The sequence below is a fragment of the Salvelinus sp. IW2-2015 genome, linkage group LG20 (genome assembly GCF_002910315.2).
Source record: "Salvelinus sp. IW2-2015 linkage group LG20, ASM291031v2, whole genome shotgun sequence".
NCBI lineage: Eukaryota > Metazoa > Chordata > Actinopteri > Salmoniformes > Salmonidae > Salvelinus > Salvelinus sp. IW2-2015.
This window is the reverse complement of record NC_036860.1, coordinates 27,586,148-27,600,282: the sequence shown is the minus strand read 5'-3', so window position 1 is coordinate 27,600,282 and position 14,135 is coordinate 27,586,148. Positions and strand designations below refer to the sequence as shown.

The 14,135-nt window shown below is 43.1% G+C and overlaps 1 protein-coding gene across 1 annotated transcript in view; it reads left to right on the top strand.

Annotated features, from left to right (window-relative positions):
* The window catches only part of LOC111981964 (kin of IRRE-like protein 3), a 308,738-nt gene that overhangs the window by 183,019 nt on the left and 111,584 nt on the right, over positions 1 to 14,135 (top strand). The window contains exons 2-3 of the mRNA XM_024013468.2: positions 323 to 472; positions 6,770 to 6,919. Of these exons, the coding sequence (XP_023869236.1) occupies positions 323 to 472; positions 6,770 to 6,919 (300 nt within the window). The remainder of the gene's footprint in view (positions 1 to 322; positions 473 to 6,769; positions 6,920 to 14,135) is intronic.

Below are 14,135 nucleotides of genomic sequence, written 5' to 3'. Positions count from 1 at the left end.
TTGTYATACACACAAAAAGATTGAACAATGCTTCATCAATTCAACATCTACCCTGACGGTACCCCATTGGATGCACAGTAGGTTACTGTGGCTCAGTTGGTAGAGCATAGCACTTGCAATGCTAAGGTYGTGGGTCCAATTCCTGCTGGGGCCACCCATACGAAAATGTACAGTATGCACGTGCTATTGTAAGTTTCTTTGGATAAGAGTGTCTGCTAAATGGCATATGACACTATATGTCTGTGAATAAAATTAAATCATATCGAAACTGTTGATCAAAAGTTGCACTGTTTTGACACAATAACCTTTTTCTCTGTTCCAGGGGCCAGTGCAGTGTTCACCCAGCAGCCCACAGACTTGGTGGTGGTGGCAGGTCAGCCGGTGACCCTGCCCTGCTCCATCCCTGGTTACCACGGCATGGTGCTCTGGCTCAGAGAYGGCATGGCCCTGGGGGTCAACAGGGACCTCTCAGGTAGGAAAGCCCCTCACTTTACTTAGAATGGTGATAATGTAGCATTCATGAAGCATTCATAAACCCTACATATGTTTAAATTATATTTTATAAATTCTTATGACAGTTGTTATGGAGTGGGTGTTATAATGTTTAATGCCRATGCCGCATAGCACTAGATAAAATAATTTATAAAGAGCATATAAACATAGGGTAGTATAACTCTTTATGTCAAGCATATAAAGGCATTATGAAGGCTTTATGAATGCTAAGCTTTTTTTTCTTTTTTTTTACTTGGCTTCATCTTTCTTTCCTCCTCTCCCAACCAAACTCTTTGTCTACCTCCCTCTTTCTCTCTCTATCTTCCTCGAGCAGGGCCACTTACCTTTTAGTTTTTCTACTACTCTCTCTTTCTCTCTGTATTATAGCGTACGCCTCACCTTCTTCTTGCGCTCTCTTCCTCTCTTTCCTTTCCTCCCTCGCTCAAGTGATTCCCTTACCTGTCTTCTTTTCTAGCTCTATTTCTCTCTCTATTCAACATTTCTCCTTTTTTCTCTTCCTCTCCTTCCATCCTCTCTTGGACACAGCCGTTACCCATACCCTCCATTTCTCTCAAAGGCCCATACCGTCCATCTGTCTGTCCATCTCTCTCTATTGCGCTCTTACTCTTAGCAACTGTTTCTTTGATCTGCACTTTTCCTTTCATTACTTTCATGTAATTAAAAAAATCCTTCCATGGTCTCGTCAGGTAGCTGTCACTTGTCACATCTGGACAAATGACAGAGCAACGCCACAGAGCAATGGAGTATTTAGAGTTTGATCGTTAATTAAAAGAGCCCCTTCACATGGCACAAGAGTCACAAACACACTGATTGTGTTATTGCTGCTGTCAAAGCTCTCACAAGTGTTTTGAATATATTTCATGGTGCGCGTTAATCAGAACCCTCTTGTGAATTATTAAGCAAAGACAAATTCGGGGGTTACATGGCAACAGGCTTTTTGAATAACGTGAGAGAAACTTGGGGGATTGGGCACAATCACAAACATCAAATTGTCGTAAGTGCAAATKATATGGTAAATGGCCAATATTGCTAGAGGTTAATCTGTGGAGGATCCACACACTAAATGTTTTCATTTAGAGGCAAAAATAACAAAAGCGAATTGTTTGGCTGTCAAGCCATTGTCAGTGTGTGTTGATTACTGCTTGAGTACCTTTATGTTAAYACCATAATTGTTTTCTTTGTTGTTTTCAAATGATCCTACTCCTCTGCATTAGTAATCTTACGACACTGCAGTTGTCACATGAGAGGTCTTTGAAAATTTACATTACAGCCAGAAAAACAATTTCTCAATCTCGCAGAATACAGTAAACTCAACTAACCCTACACACCAGCCCTCCAAACTGCATCTGGGTTTWAAAAAAAGTAAACATTTGAAAGTTGCAGCAATTTATCGCAACATCTGCTGCTCCGGCAGATGGTTAAATTGTGTTTTGCTCATTTCCAAAGCGGCAGAGAGTCTCCTTCCCAAATCTTTCCTCTGGCTGTTTTCAAGACCATTCCGTCGCTCTGATGGCTGCCTGAGGAAATCATTCCCCACAATCAGCTTTCAAAGCTGTGTGGGGAACACTGCACTGGCCCCTGGAACAGRGAAAAAGGTTATTGTGTTGTTTGGATACTGTAGGTAGAATGGCGGTCAAATAMTAGATGAATCGGCATTAACAACCCACCTTGTAAACAATTTTACCCAATAAATGTATTGGAAGGGATGTGGTGCACGCACACTCGACTAGATAAACTCTTTGAATAAAATGTTCAATAACATCAAAATAAAATAATACACCTGCGTTTACAGTATGGCAATGGATCACAGTTTGGGTATAATGCCATCTCATCAGATTTGATTTATTCTCTTACAACTCCTGATATGCCAATCTGTTACATTGTCTTCCCCTGTAGACATTGTCTGCTTTTGCCTCAGTCCCCTGTTCTATTTTGTCATGGACAGAGTTTCCATAATTGGGCCTGGGAGAACAATCCCATTACGTCCATACAATCCCACTTCAGGTCCTTTTAGTGTGTGAGAGCGTGAGAGAGAGAGGCGCATGAGAGAGAGAGAGGCGCATAGAGAGAGAGAGAGGCGCATAGAGAGAGAGAGAGAGAGAGAGAGAGAGCGGGGGAGAGAGAGAGAGAGACAGCGGGGGAGAGAGAGAGAGAGACAGCGGGGGAGAGACAGCGATCAATGAAAGCGGGGACAAGTGTGAACTGGAAAGGTTATCTCCCGGCCGTGTGAACTGTGGACAGTGTTTACTCTTATTGACGACAGGAACATTTGACCTCTTAGCCAATGCTAAGTTATGAGAGGGAAGACAGCAGGGCTACATACTGACAATGGATCGAAAAAACGATTGAGCAGTAAGGGATAATGGCACTTAAAGTTAAACATAATTAGCATATTTGACTGAATAGGATATATTATGGCAATGAAGTGGTGTGTTAAATCAAAGGTCAAAGTCAATGAAGGAAAATCAGATTTTTAAATGCAAATATAGAGCGATGAAATGGTTTTCGAAAGAAAGCTGAGGGAGGTGTTTGACTGTCAATGGCATCGGCGCCGCCCTAGCCTCTTGCTTTCTCTCCATCTGTGAATTGCACTYTTCCCTTTTCCACTCTTTTAATTGGAGCGAGGGAGTGCTCACTTTGCATGTGTCCTTTACCTTCTCTCCTGTTTCCCTTTGATCTGGCTCTACTCAGGTTGTGTCCCAAATGGCACCCTATTCCCTTTATATTGCACTGCTTTTGACCAGGGCCCTACGCTCTGGTCAAAACTACTGCACTATATAGGGAATAGGGTGCCATTTGAGATGCGGAGAGACAGTGTTCATTGCCGTTTTCTCCCATTGATGTGTCAGTTAGGTGCCTCCTACATTCTGAAATACATCACCGTCCGCCTGAACCCTCTCCTCTCAAACTAACTAATCCTGATGGATCCATCGCCTCTACAGAGGTTATAACTAGGGCTATTTTACATTATTTGCCATAATTGAAAAGTATTTGTCTTCAGCTTCTTCAGCTATTTATTTCCATTTCGCTAGGGGACATTAATCTAACACTTGATCTYGGGTCTTAATGGTTTTCTGGGTCTACACTTTCTCTCTCCAACACCCCCGAGGGGGAAAATTGGTTTCCTCAGGGATCTTTAAATGTATATTAGTATTTCCTGAATAATTTTTTATTTATTTTATTKAATGTTTATTTAACTAGGCAAGTCAGTTAAGAACAAAWTCTTATTTACAATGACGGCCTACCAAAATGCAAAAGACCTCCTGCAGGGACGGGRGCTGGGATAAAACATATTTTTTTAAATAAATAAAACATATACAGTATATATATATAGGACAAAACACACATCACAACAAGAGAGACAACACAACACTATATAAAGAAAGACCTAAGACAACAACATAGCAAGGCAGCAACACAACATGACAACAACATGGTACCAACACAACRTGGTAGCAGCACAAAACATGGTACACACATTATTGGGCACAGACAACAGCACAAAGGGCAAGAAGGTAGAGACAACAATACATCACACAAAGCAGCCACAACTGTCAGTAAGAGTGTCCATGATTGAGTCTTTGAATGAAGAGATTGAGATAAAACTGTCCAGTTTGAGTGTTTGTTGCAGCTCGTTCCAGTCGCTAGCTGCAGYGAACTGAAAAGRSGAGCGACCCAGGGATGTGCGTGCTTTGGGGACCTKTAACAGAATGTGACTGGCAGAATGGGTGTTGTATGTGGAGGATGAGGGCTGCAGTATATATCTCAGATAGCAGGGAGTGAGGCCTAAGAGGCGTTTAAAAATAAGCATCAACCAGTGGGTCTTGCGATGGGTATACAGAGATGACCAGTTTACAGAGGACTATAGAGTGCAGTGATGTCCTATAAGGAGCATTGGTGGCAAATCTGATGGCCGAGTGGTAAAGAACATCTAGACACTTGAGAGCACCCTTATCTGCTGCTCTATAAATGATGTCTCCGTAATCTAGCATGGGTAGGATGGTCATCTGAATCAGGGTTAGTTCAGCAGCTGACCAAGTCTAGATTTAACTTTAGCCTGCAGCTTTGATATGTGCTGAGAGAAGGACAGTGTACTGTCTAGCYATACTCCTAAGTACTTGTATGAGGTGACTACCTCAAGCTTTAAACACTCAGAGGTTGTAATCACACCTGTGGGGCCGAGGGACATTCTTAACAAACCACATGACCTTTGTTTTGGAGGTGTTCAGAACAAGATTAAGGGTAGAGAAAGCTTGTTGGACACTAAGAAAGCTTTGTTGTAGAGCATTTAACCTCTCTAGGGTATGTGGGACGGTAGCGTCTCACCTCGTCAACAGCCAKTGAAACTGCAGGGCGCCAAATTCAAAACAACAGAAATCCCATAATTAAAAATCCTCAAACATACAAGTATTTTACACCATTTTAAAGATACACTTGTTGTAAATCCAGCCACAGTGTCCGATTTCAAAAAGGCTTTACAACGAAAGCACACCAAACGATTATGTTAGGTCAGAGCCAAGTCACAGAAAAACACAGCCATTTTTCCAGCCAAAGAGAGGAGTAACTCTGCAAGATCCCGGTCGAACCAGGGGCTCAACCTGTTTTTAATAAGCATTTTCTTTACGGGGGTCGTGTTTGTTAACAATACCACTGAAATATAAAAAAAGAAGGGCCAAGTGTCTTCGACAGAGGGGATCCAGCTGATTCTATACCATTTTACAGAGGCCAGTTCATGAAGGAAGGCTTGCTCATTGAAGTTTTTTAGCAAGCGTCTATGACAAATCAGGACAGGTCGTTTCACTGAGCGGAATCAAGTCCCTCGCAGAAATAGAAGTGATTACATGTGCTGGTATCACTTTACATTGAGGTACCCTTTACAAAGGGTTTAGAAAGGGATTATGCCCTAATGTAAATGTAACCCACATGCTTTGTGAGAGGGTCAAGTCCAATTAAGTTTCTTGAAAAATGTTGTTTTGCATCCTATTAACATAGGTTGGTCTGACTACTAGGACTACTATTAGGCCCTATACGTAGGCGTCTGTCATATTATGACAGTGGTGTGGGAGTTGGTCTCTCCTACTCAACTGTCACGCCCTGACCTTAGTTATCTATGTTTTCTGTATTATTTTGGTCAGGTGTTTTGTGTGACGAGGGTGGGTATGCTTGTTTTGTCGTGTCTAGGGTTTTTGTAGATCTAGGGTTTTTGTAAGTCTAGGTAATTGTAGGTCTATGGTGACCTGAATTGATTGCCAATCAGAGGCAGCTGTTTATCGTTGTCTCTGATTGGGGATCCTATTTAGGTTGCCATTTTCCCTTTCGGTTTCGTGGGTTCTTGTCTATGGGTAGTTGCCTGTCAGCACTCATTTTATATAGCTTCACGTTCGTGTTGTTACTTGTTTAGTGTTCTTTCTTCATTAAAAGAAGAATGTATGCATATCACGCTGCGCCTTGGTCTCCTCATTACAACGAACGTGACATCAACTCACTTACACTTCCCCATACACTACTGCTTGGCAAAATGCTTATGGATGATTCAGTCTTGCCATTGATCCATGGGCAGTGGAATAAACAGCAAATAGATATTACATATCTCTAATCTTTTTTAAACGGGGTTATAATAGCTATTACTGCACGCACTGGACTAGACGCAATTGGCAATGGGAGAATTGAGTCCGCTCATCTTCTGACAGCTGCTCAATTTCTGTGTGGAAGACCAAATTAAATTTGAAGAAGAAAAAAAAAAGAAGAAATTTCACCCTCATTTCTCATTCCCTTTCTCCTCTCAGCTTCCAATGCTATTTGAAGGTGAACCGAGAATGTAATTACTGTACGTTCATCTTTTACTGTGCTRAAGATGTCTAATCTTAAAGGAGTGGAAAGCAACAATAAAGCAGCCCACGTCACATATATAATTGTAGTTGTGTGTGTGTGTTCTCCATTGTAATTGTTTGGGTGTGTTCTCATGAAAGTAATAACAATCTCGATCTGGAAAACCAAATGTTCTTTAATTGTGTTACTTTAAACTAGTAGTCATGACAATACATAGCCCTGGATAATTGGAAAAGCTAGCGTGTGAACTTACATAATGAAGATGTGGTTGTGTGTGTGTGTGGTTGTGTGTGTGTGTCTGTGAGTGTGTGTGTGTACATGATAGTGTGTGTGCATGAACGTGTCTGTGTGTGCGGGTGAGTATGTGTGTGGGTATGTGTGTGCATGCAGTGATGCGGGAGTAATAATGTGTGTTCTTGTGTTCCAGGCTACCCACGCTATGACATTGTTGGAGACCACAGCAAGGGAGAATACCACCTCTTGATTCAGAGAACCGAAATGCAGGACGATGCCTTCTTTGAGTGCCAGGCCATCCAGGCAGCTATCAGAACACGCCCCGCCCGACTGACTGTGCTCGGTAAGACTCAGCTACAGTACTATTAGATTACGTTCAAGTTCATTGAACCATTGTGTGTATGTTTTGCAAGGTTCAGGTTAATGGGAAAACCAACTACTGTATCTCAAGTTGATGGTACATATAGGTGAGATATCTGAGAGAGTATTGAGTGAACTTCCTGTTCATGCCACATAACACATTAAACTTGCAAAACGGTGTCAACCTGTTACACAGCAGGKAGGACAAATGTTAGATCTGGGGAACCTGAAGAGAGTGCATTTTTGAGAGTTTCGGTTGCCTTCCATATTGCACCTATTCCCTATATGACGCACTACTTTCAACCATAGTCCCATGGTACCTGGTCAAAAGTAGTGTACTATATCGGGAACCGGGTGCCGTTTGGAGCGCACGCTTAAGTGAGCGATAAGAAGGGATAGGGGGAAGAAAATGAAGAGAGTTCGGGAATATTGTATTATTGAAATTGCTCAGTAATCGTTTGAAAAGGGGGATGGGACAGAACAGGAATTGGCTAGAGATAAATCATGGGTGCATCCTCAAATCAGGCCTAATCAGGTGATGCCAAACCGCCCAAATCTGTTTTCTATCAACCATCATTTGGGCTGGAATCGATGGAACCCTCCGATGCAAACCCTCCTGTGCCTTGGGCAGAGGCAGAGGAGGAGCACCCTAATTAGAATTATCGATTCATCCTCCCTTGTTTAAAGCATGATATATTCTAGAGGTATCAGTTCATTATTCCCTCCCTCAGTGGTAACATTTTTGCCCACTAATCTAAAGCTGGTTACTTAGAGGGGAGGTCAAAGGGGGGAGAGTTAAGATGTTGGCGATTCGGCTCCATTAAAATGATTAATTATAGATAACAAGGACACCATTTGCTTTTATATTTCCGGGTTGGTAGGGCGGGAGAGACAAATCATCCTCCTCCCCAGGGCCTAGCCATTAGCCTGACATTTAATCCCAGACAAATCGTCTCGCTTTGGAAAAAAGTTGCACACCAAGCTACCAGCAGCCCCGTAAGGTAATGAAGTTAATGTATGGACGATGTCAGGGTCAATCCCCGCCTGTCACTTCTCCATGCTCGAGACAGTTGGAGACTTGGCGGCAGCCAACCGCCAACGCCTGACAGCCTCGCCTTGTTGTGCTCTCATAACCAGAGTGGATAGTTTACCATTAATCCCAACTCCAGCTTCAATGTTTTTTTKGGGATGTTGAAGGTAGGTGCTAGACATACTGTGGGATTCCTTTTCTAACCCTGTTATTTGAACATTTATAATATACATTGCAATACCCTCCCAATRCAATGTCCCAAACTGCACAAGTGCTCTGTGTTCATACACAGMATTGGTAATCCATTACACAAGTTTTATGTGCTGCATGAGACAAGGCAGTGTTGTTTCCATAATAGCCTGAACTTACTTTTCACACTCATAATAAAATAACTCTATTTGCCGAACAACAATAATATCCCAACACACTGCAGCCTGCCTGGACCTGAACTACAGATAAACCAAGTRACTCCATGCATTATCGCTGGGATGAAAATGCCCTCTACCGGTGACATTTGAACATTGAACCCCATCTAAGAGTGGCCGGGTACTCCAGGTGGCCCTGTGGCGGTGGTACTTTTGAATACGAGAGTCCAGGGACAAGATCCAGAGGAGGGGCCCTTGAGGCTAATTAGATCTGTAGAAATCCCCCCCCCCCCAGCCGTTCAGGGGAGCCACCGCCGCCAATCACYGGGCTAAAAGGGGATAGCACTGCGCTATCAGAGGTCACGGATGCTTTAAATGGCTTTGGAGACTTAAAGAGGGCCGTGAGCTTCTTACAACTGCAGGTATTGGTGGCCATGCAGACATACATGGCCACCAATTAATTGAACAACATGCACACAGTTGCCTCAATCAGTAATGTCTTCTGTTGACAAGAGGATTTCATAAACTGAGCATTACATAGTTGAAACTCAGCAAAAAAAGAAACGTCCCTTTCAGGACCCTGTCTTTCAAAGATAATTGCGTAAAAATCCAAATAACACAGAATCTTCAATGTAAAGGTTTAAACACTGTTTCCTATGCTGTTCAATGAATCATAAACAATTAATGAACCATGCACCTGTGGAACGGTCGTTAAGACACTAACAGCTTACAGACGGTAGGCAATTAAGGTCACAGTTATGAAAACTTAGGACACTCAAGAAGCTTTCTACTGACTCTGAAAAACCAAAAGAAAGATGCCCAGGGTCCTTGCTCATCTGTGTGAACGTGCCTTAGGCATGCTGCAAGGATGCATGAGGACTGCAGATGTGGCCAGGGAAATAAATTGCAAAGTCTGTACTGTGAGCCTCCTAAGACAGAGCACAGGGAGCCAGGATGGACAGCTGATCGTCCTCGCATTGGCAGACCACATGTAAAAACACCTGCCCAGGATTGGTACATCCGAACATAACACTGCGGGACAGGTACAGGATGGACAAAACTGCCCGAATTACACCAGAAAGCCCAATCCCTCATCAGCGCTCAGACTGTCCGCATTAGGCTGAAGAGGCTGGACTGAGGGCTTGTAGGCCTGTTGTAAGGCAGGTCTCACCAGACATACCGGCAACAATCGGGTGATGGGCACAAACCCACCGTCACTGGACTAGAAAGGACTGGCAAAAAGTGCTCTTCACTGACGAGTCGCGGTTTTGTCTCACCAGGGTGATGGTCGGATTCGCGTTTCTGGTCGAACGAATAAGCGTTACATCGAGGCCTGTACTCTGGAGCGGGATTGATTTGGCGGTGGAGGGTCCGTCATGGTCTGGGGCGGTGTTTCACAGCATCATCAGACTGAGCTTGTTGTYATTGCAGGCAATCTCAATGCTGTGCGTTACAGGGAAGACGTGCTTCTCCCTCATGTGGWACCCTTCCTGCAGGCTCATCCTGACATGACCCTCCAGCATGACAATGCCACCAGCCATACTGCTCATTCTGCGYGTGATTTCCTGCAAGAAAATAATGTCAGTGTTCTGCCATGGCCAGCGAAGAGCTCGGATCTCAATCCCATAGAGCACGTCTGGGACCTGTTGGATCGGAGGGTGAGGGCTAGGGCCATTACCCCTAGAAATGTCCTGGAACTTGCAGGTGCCTTGGTGGAAGAGTGGGGTAACATCTCACATCAAGAACTGGAAAATCTGGTACAGTCCATGAGGAGGAGATGCACTGCAGTACTTAACCTTTCTGGCGGAGGCGTTCCGCTAGCGACCCACCTCGACAACATCCGGTGAAATTGCAGAGTGACAAATGCAAAATAGAGAAATAGTCATAATAAACATTCATAAAAAATACAACTGTTATACATCGGCTTAAAGATKAACTTCTTGTTAATCCAGCCGCTTTGTCAAATTTCAAAAAGGYTTATGGCGAAAGCATACCATGCGATTATCTGAGGACAGCGCCCCGCTTACAAAAGCATACAAACATTTTACAACCAAGTAAAGGAATTACAAAAGTCAGAAATAGCRATAAAATGAATCACTTACCTTTGAAGATCTTCATACGGTTGCAGACACAAGAGTCCCAGCTACACAATAAATGTTTGTTTTGTTCGCGGCGGTCAAAACATGCAGACGAATACATCCTAATAGTACCGGTAAAGTTCATCGAAATATGTCAAACCATGTTTATAATTAATCTTCAGGTTGTCAATTGTCTAAATAATCGATAATATTTAAACCGGACAATAGTGTATTCAATAGAAAGGAAAAACAACGAAGGGCGCGCAATCAGTAATGTGTGCAAACCAGCTCTGCTTGATTCTACAGTCCACTGACAAAATGGTCTCATTATTCTTCATTTTTCAGAAAACAAGCCTGAAACAAYGTCTAAAGACTGTTGACATCTAGTGGAAGCCATAGGAACTGCAATATGGGTCCTAACCCATTAGAAACTCTATAGGCATTCAATTGAAAATACCCACATAAAAAAAAAACTACTTCCTGGATGGATTTTCCTCAGGTTTTCGCCTGCCATATCAGTTCTGTTATACTCACATACCTTATTTAAACAGTTTTGGAAACTTTGGAGTGTTTTCTGTCCAAATCCAATTATATGCATATCCTAGCTTCCAGGCAGTTTACTTTGGGCACGCTTCTCATCCAGACGTCGAAATACTGCCCCCAAGCCATAAGAAGTTAATGCAGCTGATGGCCAAACCAGATACTGACTGTTACTTTTGATTTTGACCCCCATTTGTTCGGGGACACATTATTCCAGTTCTGTTAGTCACGTCTGTTGAACTTGTTCAGTTTAAGACTCAGTTGTTGAACCTTGTTATGTTCATACAAATATTTACAAATGTTAAGTTTGCTTTCACACTGCCCTTTCCCAACTGGAAAAAAGGAACACCTATGTGAGAATGCTGTTCATTGACTACAGCTCAGCATTCAGCACCATAGCGCCCACAAAGCTCATCGGTAAGCTAAGGACACTGGAACTAAACACCTCCCTCTGCAACTGGATCCTGGACTTCCTGACGGGCCGCCCYCAGGTGGTAAGGGTAGGCTACGCTGATCSTCAACACTGGGTCCCTCAGGGGTGTGTACTTAGTCCCCTCCTGTACTCCTTGTTCACCCACGACCGCGTGGCCAAACATGACTCCAAAACCACCATTAAGTTTGCTGACGACACAACAATGGTAGGCCTGATCACCGACAACGGTAAGACAGTCTATAGGGAGGAGGTCAGAGAACTGGCAGTGTGGTGCCAGGACAACAACCTCTCCCTCAATGTGAGCAAGACAAAGGAGCTGATCGTGGACTACAGGAAAAGGCAGGCCGAACAGGCCCCCATTAACATTGACGGGGCTGTAGCAGAGCGGGTCGAGAGTTTCAAGTTCCTTGGTGTCCACATCACCAGCGAACTATCATGGTCCAAACAAACCAAGACAGTCGTGAAGAGGGCACAACAAAACCTTTTCCCCCTCAGGAGACTGAAAAGATTTGTCATGGGTCTCCAGATCCTCAAAAGGTTATACAGCTGCACCATCGAGAGCATCCTGACCAGTTGCGTCRCCACCTGGTATGGCAACTGCTCGGCATCTGACCGTAAGACGCTACAGAGGGTAGTGCGTACAGCCCAGTACATCACTGTGGCCAAGCTTCCTGCCATCCAGGACCTATATAATAGGCGGTGTCAGARGGAAGCCCATAAAATTGTCAGACTCCAGTCACCCAAGTTATAGACTGTTTTCTCTGCTACCGCACGGCAAGCGGTACCGAAGCTCCAAGTCTGGGACCAAAAGGCTCCTCAACAGCTTCCACCCCCAAGCCATAAGACTGCTGAACAATTAATAAAATTGCCACTGGATTATTTACATTGACTCCCCCCCCACTCCCTTTTGTACACTGCTGCTACTCGCTGTTTAATATCTATCCATAGTTACTTCACTCCTACCAACATGTACAAATTACCTCAACTAACCTGTACCCCCGCACACTGACTCGGTACCGGTACCCCCTTTATTGTTATTCTTATTGTGTTACTTTTTATTATTATGTTTTACTTTAGTCTATTTGGTAAATCTTTTCTTAACTCTTCGTGAACTCTTCGTGAACTGCACTTGTAAGTAAGCATTTCACAGTAAGGTCTACACTTGTTGTATTCGGCGCATGTGACAAATAAAGTTTGATTTGATGAAGTCAATCTCTCCTCCACTTTGAGCCAGGAGAGATTGACATGCATATTATTAATGTTTGCTCTCTGTGTACAGCCAGCCGTGCTGCCCTGTTCTGAGCMAATTGCAATTTCCCTAAATCCCTCTCAGTGGCACCTGACCACTTGACTGAACAGTAGTCCAGTTGCAACAAAGCTAGGCTCTCTAGGACCTGTTAAGAAGACAGAATAGCGCTTTATTATGGACACACTTCTCCCCATCTTAGCTACTGTTGTACATCATCAATATGTTTTGACCATGACAGTTTACAATCCAGGGATACACCAAGCAGTTTAGTCACCTCAACTTGCTCATTTTCCACATTATTCATTACAAGATTTAGCTGAGGTTTAGGGTTTAGTGAATGATTTGTCCCAAATACAATGCTTTTAGTTTCTGAAATATTTAGGACTAACTTATTCCTTGCCACCCACTCTGACACTAACTGCAGTTCTTTGTTAAGTGTTGCAGTCATTTCAGTCGCTGACGTGTATAGTGTTGAGTCATCTGCATACACAGACACACTGGCTTTACTCAAACCCAGTGGCATGTCATTAGTAAAGATTGAAAAMAGTAAGGGCCTGRACAGATTCTACCTGGATTAAGTTGGTTAGGCTTCCATTAAKGGAAAACCCTCTGTGTTYTGTTAGACAGGGTACTCTTTATCCACAATATAGCAGGAAGTGTAAAGCCATAACACATAGRTATTTCCAGCAGCAGACTATGATCGAATATGTCAAAAGCCGCACTGAAGTCTAACAAAAGTGTTGGTCAGTTGTTCTACAACACACAATTCTAAAACTGTCTAGTTTTGTCTCGTCTCGTCTCTCCTCATGTCGGCTGCCAGATCTGAACATGCTTTTGAAAGCCCTTATTTTTGCAGGCGGTTTTATAATCGTGGGCAGACATCAGTCTTTCAGTACTGAATAAAAGTCACAAAATAGTTTATCTACAGCCTCTGTATTAGGGAACATATGACCTGGAGTGCCAGTGTCTGCTCAGTTAACMCACTGTTCCCCGGGCACCGATGACGTGGATGTCGATTAAGGCAGCCCCCCGCACCTCTCTGATTCAGAGGGGTTGGGTTAAATGCGGAAGACACATTTCAGTTGAATGCATTCAGTTGTACAACTGACTGGCTATTTCCCTTATATTATGAAGTATTATAAGCCATCCCAGCTATCGACATTATATTGAGGGCTGGGGGTAAATTTCACAAGTGTTTTCTTTGACATGTCTCTTTAGTAAAATATATAGTAAAATATACATATCTGCAAATTCTATCATTATCCATAAACGTTTTCCAGTTATTTATTCTAATCAATGTGTGTGATTTGTAATTTGAAAAAAATTATACTGAGCTCATCATTGACATTTTCCAAAGTGCCTGTCGAATACCTCTGCAAAAAGGTTTTTGCATGCTAACTCGATCAATAGCTTTTCAGAGGAAAAATGCAAAGTGAACTGTAAACTTCAATTCACAGGCATCATGTTGGATGAAAGTGAATTACAGGCTAAGATAAACCTTGGT